At 47.3% G+C, this 7,229-nt stretch overlaps 1 protein-coding gene across 1 annotated transcript; it reads right to left on the bottom strand.

Moving 5' to 3' along the window:
- Positions 1–2,604: 2,604 nt before the first annotated feature.
- Positions 2,605–5,604, bottom strand: TOPORS (topoisomerase I binding, arginine/serine-rich, E3 ubiquitin protein ligase). Its single transcript, XM_010156555.1, has one exon. It carries the CDS (start codon positions 5,602–5,604, stop codon positions 2,605–2,607), a length of 3,000 nt encoding a protein of 999 aa, XP_010154857.1.
- Between the last annotated feature and the right edge of the window lie 1,625 nt (positions 5,605–7,229).

The following is a 7,229-nucleotide window of genomic DNA, read 5'->3' on the forward strand; positions in this document are numbered from 1 at the left end:
AAGAAGTTTTTTCTAATATCCAATCCAATCCAATCCAATCCGTGCCCTCTCGTCCTGTCGCTTGGTTCTTGAGAGAAGAGACGCACCCCCACCTCTCTGCAACCTCCTTTCAGGGAGTTGTAGAGAGACATTTTTTGGTCGATTTTACTGTGTTTTTATTATTTCACTGAGTAAATAGATTTTAAATACAGAATTAAACCTTTGTAAGAAAAACAACAGACCTCTCAACGGCCAACAACCTCTCCAAAAATCCCCCATGCTCTGTAGAGAATGGCACCCTGTCACCTTCTTAATCCACATGAAACTGCCTGCAGGTAATGAAGATTGCAGTGCACGCTCAGCAGCTTGCTGAAATGACTCACTTTGGGGTTTAAATACGGAGCCTTCAGTGCCGTCACGTGTGCCTGTCGCTATCTTTGCACACAGTCAACCAACAGCTGGCACGCGGGATCCACATCTGTCAAGCCAGGGTGTGCTGGTTCTACGTGGCAAGGTTCTGGTAGCAGGGGGTGCTGCAGGATGGCCTCTGTGAGAAGAGACCAGCAGCTGCCCCCCTGCCAGGCCCAGCGGATGGCGGGGGGCTTCCAAACCGACACGCCGCAGGCCCAAGCTGGGGCCATCAGCTGGTGGTGCCTCTGTGAAAACGTATTAAGAAAGGGTTAAAAATGCTGCAGGGCAGCTGTTCGAGGGTGGGAAAAGCTTGAGCGAAACAGCCCTGCACGTCAGAGGAGGAGGGGGTGGAGGAGATGGCCGGGTCAGAGGTTGCCCTGCAGCCCGCGGTGAGAGGGCAGGCTGTGTCCCTGCAGCCACGGAGGGTCCTGGGGAGCAGAGGCCCCCCCTGCAGCCCGGGGAGGGCCCCATGTCAGCGCAGGTGGATGCCAGGAAGAAGGTACAGCCCCTGGAGACCCCACCCAGAAGCAGGTTCCTGGCAGGAGCTGCAGCCTGCGTTGAGGAGCCCACTCTGGAAGAGGTTTTTTGGCAGGACCTGTGACGCTGGAGGGACCCAGACTGGAGCAGTCTGTGCCTGAAGGGCTGCACCCTGTGGAGAGGATCCACGCCAGAGCAGAGGAACCATGGAACGAGGAAGGAGCAGCAGGGTGTGGTCAGACAGACTGACCACAACCCCCATTCCCTGTCCCCCTGCACTGCTGGGGGAAGGAGGTAGAAGAGTCAGGAATGAAGGGGTGGAGTTGAGCCTGAAGAGAAGGGAGGGGAAGGTGGGTTTGGTTTTTTCATTCCTCATCAGCCTATTCAATCTTTAATTGGCAGTCAATGAAATTGATTGTCCTGAGCCTATTTGACCCGTGACAGTAATCATTAAGCCATCTCCCTGCCCTTGTCCCAACCCATGAGCTCTCCCATCTTCCTTTCTCCCCCATCCTGTGCAGGAGGGGAAGTAACAGAGTAGCTTGGTGGGTATCTGGCAGGCAACCAGCCAAGGCAAACCCTACTACCCACACAGGGAGGCAGTAACACAGGAGAGGCAGAAGGCTCCTGGTTCAGCTCCGAGAGGGAATACTGTGCCCAGGGAAGGCCCAAACCCGGAGAACAAACTGTGCCTGAGCCCTGTACCTTGCAGGTAGATGCAGCAGCACATCTGGGGGAGCAGAGCTGAGTGAGTGTTGCCTAAAGCAAACAGGTAAGGAGGAGCTGCTCTAGTGCCAAGGCTACTGATAGGACAGATGCTGCCAAGTACGTAGGAGCAGGGCTGACATTGCTGCACTGCAATAGGACGCAAGGCAGCAGACAGAGTGCAGCAAGGGAAATACAAAAAAGATGTTGGGAGAAAAAAACAGTTTCTCGTGGGAATACTCAAGCATTAGAAGAGGTAACCTGGAGAGGTCATCCAGCTTTGGGAATATTCAAAACTGGAAAAATCCCAAGCAATCTGATCCAAGTTGTTTCTGCTTTCGGTGACGGCTGGGACCTGACGACCTCCCTGGCAGCCTGCAGTACTCGCCACAGCACAAACAGGCAATGCTCTGTGCTGGTAAGACACCCAAAACCCACAGATAAGTGTTCTGTTTGCAAAGTATGCAGTCCACACATTTAAATTCATTCAAAAAAATGAAGAAATAATTTTATTGCTTTATTCAGATTTTGCCATAGCTTACGTTACTGGAAGTCCTGTTGAAGATCTATAGAGAAATCACTGACTACTATTCAGCAGAGATTGGCTGAAAACAAAGTAAAATAATAGTGGAATACAGCTTAACAATTTCTTAAGAACTAAACAGTTTTTCCTTCACCTAAGAAAAGCAATCCCCAAAAAATGAGTTTCCTGGTGTTCGGTTTGGGCCCTTTTCTTGTTGTCTTCAACAAAACTTTGAAATATTCCGTGGCTCTATGTTACATACTGCAAGAACACAGGATGGCTTTATGCGATGAAAACTTCCGAACAGTCTTCAGAGAAACCTTAAGTTCTGAGCTAGCAATGTTCTATTTTCTTGGACTTAAAAGTGCATACACATTCAAAGGTTTTACACATTTCCCAGACATCTTTTAACACACACATATATCACGTCAGGTCTTTGTGTTCTCAAAGCAGGGGGGGGGGAAGTAGTTAAAAATCACAATTCTAAGAACTGTTCCTTGGAAAGTGTACTACATGTTTTCTTCTGCGAAATCAAACCAAGACGATCTGCTGACGAGTCTCTTTGGCGAACTTACTATCGATAGTCGTCTCTCTGGACACTCTAGGAAGGAAATCTTGGGGGAAGGCAGTTGTCTGGAAGGCGCTGCTGGTGCTTCTTGAACGTAGCTTTTCACAGTTCCTGTGTGAGGGGTGTTACTGCTGGTATCTGTTACAGCAAGACTCAGATGAGCTGCTGTTTCTTTAAGTTTGGCCTCAGCATTTCTAATGTCACCATCGAAGGCTCCCTTTCTGGTAGGAATACTGTACTTTTTGGCTGCTTCTCCAGTTTCCTCACCCACTCTGTTATCATCTTCACATCCTGTCCTTCCCAGAAAAGAAGACAGAGACTCATTTTCCCTGTCATTTATCTGAGTTGTCCCTGTCCAAGTAACACTGCTGTCACATTCGGCACTTTCTGGCTCCTTGCTACTATCACTATCAATTGTAATCACCACTGGAGAAGAATGTGCGGAGTTACTCATGTGATGTTTCCGGTGTTTCTTCCTATGCTTTTTCTTTTTCTTCTTAAGATGTCTTGTTGTGTCTGTCGCTTTTCCTTCATAGACTATCTCCACGCTTGGACTCCTCATCTTTTTTTTCTTCTTCTTACGCTTTGTCTCACTGTTGGCTCGATGGTCGGAAAGACTATCTTCATTTTTGTAGCATTCACTGAATTTCGAGAAAGTTTTCTTGGGGTCATTTTCTCTTTCTAGACTTGTGCTCTCCGTGAGTGCATTCTCCAAGTGACGAGTTTTATACTTCCTTTTTCCCCCAGGCTTTTCACTTTTTGTTCTGTCAGTTCCTCCAGAAGGGGTCCTTGACCTGTCGCTTGATCGACTCCTTGACCTGCACTTTTCATAACAGTAGTAGTGTCTGTCACGCCGTCCCCTCTGGCTATGCGGATCCGTCCTTTCAACCAAGGATCGTATCCTGTATTCTGGACTAGCAGAATCCCTTGGATAGAGAGCATTAGACTGAGTCCTCCTCCTGCTGGAGGATTCATAGCCATCTCCAAATGCCTTCTGACTACAGAAAGCATAACCCCACTGGTATCTACTTTGAGAATTGTCTCTTACGGAATAACGATCACCGTCACTGCTTCTTGATCTCCTTTTGCTGTGGCCTTTGCTACATGATCGTGATCTGCTTAATTCTCTGGATGGAGTGCTCTCATGACTTAGACAGCCGCTCTGGCTTTTCAGAGACAGTCTGGTGTCATAAGCCTTCGACCCCTTGCTGCTTTTTTTGCTCCTGTGTTTACTGCTATCTCTGCTTCTTGATCGTCTCTTTTTAAGTTGGCATTTGCTATGATGCTCCCTCCTCGACCTGTGGCCATGACTGCCTCGACTGCTCCGTGAACAGGACTGTGGGCTCCTGGACTTTCGCTTTCTAGACAACCTGTGATTCCAAGGAGAACAGATGGTGTCACTCCCCGGAGAGGGTCTCCAGCTCAAGTCCTGAGGAGACAGATCTTTCACGTTACATTTGTTCTTCTCATGATCTTTTGACTCTGTCTGCTGAACTGCAGAAGATATACAGCTTCTACAACTACCTAGATCTTCCTTAGATGTGGGGGAACGTGGTGAAAAACTCCTGCTTGGTTCACTATCACTCCAGCTGCGACACTGGGTTGGCTGTTGTTTCTTCACATCTTCTCTTTTCTCTTCCCCGATCGACTCCTCAGAGTCTGAGGACAGCTCAACCACTTCTGGTGTTCTCTCAGCTAATGGCTTAACATACCCAACAATAACACAGTTGTCCAAGGAATTGTCACCGTCATTTGAATCAGCATTAGCATGTAGCTGAGTCTGCAATTTGGTTCTTACACTCTTTGCAGCAAAGTCCTCATCAGAACTTCCCAATGTCTCCAGAGGAGAAGCTATGGTTTCAGGAACATCTGAAATGGAGTAGGAAGGCCTTGGAGTTTCATCATCCCAGGGGGCCTGACCAAGACCAGTTACAGACAAACTGTTACCTGGCCCTTGAAAACATGCCGTATCTGGAGATATTGTGATAATTGAGGAGTCTGAGCGGCTTCCTTCACCATAAGATGGCGTAGGACAGTCATAATTGGTGTGTTGATCATATGCGTCTAAGTTAAAAGGACAACGGGCAAAACTGATAAATTCATGTAAGAAGTGTTCAGTCCGATTCAGCAAAAATGGCTTTAAATCATCAGCAAAGGCCTGACTTTCAATATCATACCTAGTCATATTACTCATGATAATGTGCTGGACAAGATTAACCAAAGATGCACGAGCACCAAAGAGGACTGTAAGTTCTCTCCTCAACCAAGGAGCCAATCTGTGAAGGCAAGCGGGGTTGCGGCGGAAAAACTCTGCTGAAATGTCTCGATAGCGGCCACCATCCTGAATACTACGGATACGCACGCCCGTACGGTAGAGAGCTCTGCGGAAGTTGATCATGTCCTCCTCCTCAATCTGCCACAGAGATCTGCCCTCTGCACTGGCCTGTCTCCTTGAGGCCAGGCTCTGTATCATCCGCTGAAGCTCTCCTTCTCTCTGCCGCACTGGTTCGCTCGACAGTCCTTCAAACAACAGCCCATCATCTGGAGGGATCACCATCCTTCGGGAAGGGGAACTAACACTGCGGCGTTCCCCTGTTAAGGTGGTTCGGTAACGAAATCTCCGGCCGTCAGGGCTGGCAAACGAGCTATTTTGTGAAGGGCTGAGTACGTACTCCTTAAAGTCATCTTCAGCACGGATTGTATGGAAAATGGAAAAAAAGGGTTGCTTGCAGAGAGGGCATTCTGCTTTGTTTTTTGACCACTCCTGGACACAGCGGAAACAAAACCTATGCAAGCAGCGATCAAGATAGGCAACGTTGTCAAATGCATCCAAGCAGATGGGACATCTAGAGTCAGGAGATGCATCCGTTGACAGCTTGCTACTGCTGGCTTTTGGTGAAAAGGTGCTATCTTCTGGAAACTCCTTATCTGCCGATGTCATGTTCTACAAAAGACAGAGACAAAAGATTACTGCTCTCTCAAAGAGACAAAAATGTTAAAGTCTAGGCACAGAAACGCGTTACAGTTGCCTTTAAGATTGCACTGGCACAGAGAGAACACCCAATAAACAGGCAGCGTGACCCAACTACTTTGCTTGGCTTCTCTTCTCAGTAAGACCACAGAATGAATGGTCGGGGTTGGAAGGGACCATGGGAGATCCTCCAGTCCAACCCCCTGCCAGGGCAGGTTCACCCAGAGCAGGTTGGACAGGAACGCATCCAGATGGGGTTTAACTATTTCCAGAGAAGTGCTCTGAGCTCTACCGTTCAGCCAGTTTTTGATCCACCTCCCTGCCCACTCCTCTGACCCACACTTCCTAAGCCTACCTATAAGGATAGTTTTTGGACATTGTCAAAATCTGACTCTTCAGTGTTGAAGTCGGCGTGAGACAAACGACACACAAGGTGTTTGGTGAACGTCTCAACTTTATTCACTATCTGACTCCAGTTATACCCTAGATAATTAGCTCATACATATTGCAAAACCAAACTCATTATTGGCTGCACACCTTTTCAGGGTACAGCCTCTTGTTGCCCATTCTTGCAGTTTCTGGCTGGCTCGGGGTCCGTCTTGCAGTGTCTGGCTGCTCCGGGTCCCGTCTTTCACATCCTGTTGTTTTGCTGGGCTAAGTCACAAGACTTGCTGCCGACCACCAAGGACACCCTGTCCTTGAGTCCAGTACCTTTCCACTCAGGGCCTAACGAGCCTGTCTTTGTGGGGCTCATGACCGCGCTCTATGAGCCATGTTTCAGCAATACTCTCCACACTTCCCCCGTTTTCTTTAGATACAACTACATAACTTTGCATTATATTATGTAACATTTTACTCAACATAGCTTGCAAGACTTTAAACATACATGGAATAATTAACAACAAGGCCATCAACACCACCAACACTGTCAGACCTTGTTTTACAATTTCCACCATCCAAGGCCCCAAACCCAGCCTGGCCAACCAGCCTCTTAAAGGATCTTTTTGCAGGCTAAAGTCTTTCAGGTGTTTTTGCATCTCTGCAATTTGTCGGTGGATAGAGACTGAGTGATCTGATAGATTCATGCAACACATGCCTTCAAAGTCCTGACAACCATGGCCCTGAGCTAATAATAAAAAATCAATGGCAGCTCTGTTTTGTAATACAGCATGTCTAATAGTATCGACATCATGTGCCAATTCAGATAAAACTTGTGAGGTTAAGTTTGTTTCTCTCTGGACCCAACAAGCCATTCTTTGGACAAGCTGTAAGGCTTTCTTTGGTTTTTCTAACTGATAACCTCTGTAGTTGTTTTTGGCATTGGCTTTGGTCAATCTCATTTTGATTTTGTTGTGACCCGTTACACCTTATTGCTATGATTTGAATTCCTCGTAATATTCTTATCCGATCACTAATATTTTTGAATCTCCACCTCCAAAACGCCAAAGCCTTTTGTTCTATATTCTCATATATTTGCAGTGCCTGCCTCACTTCTACGCCTGTCTGACTTTCCAATTCAAATTGCCACGTTTCTATAAACACTTTATAGTAACATTTTCGACACCAAAGGGCTTGTAAATAAGGTTGCTCTAAAT

Source organism: Eurypyga helias, unplaced genomic scaffold, assembly GCF_000690775.1.
Source record: "Eurypyga helias isolate BGI_N326 unplaced genomic scaffold, ASM69077v1 scaffold11238, whole genome shotgun sequence".
NCBI lineage: Eukaryota > Metazoa > Chordata > Aves > Eurypygiformes > Eurypygidae > Eurypyga > Eurypyga helias.

Coding starts and splice junctions, on each gene's coding strand:
- TOPORS (XM_010156555.1), bottom strand. CDS start 5,604: ATGACATCGGCAGATAAGGAGTTTCCAGAAGATAGCACCTTTTCACCA.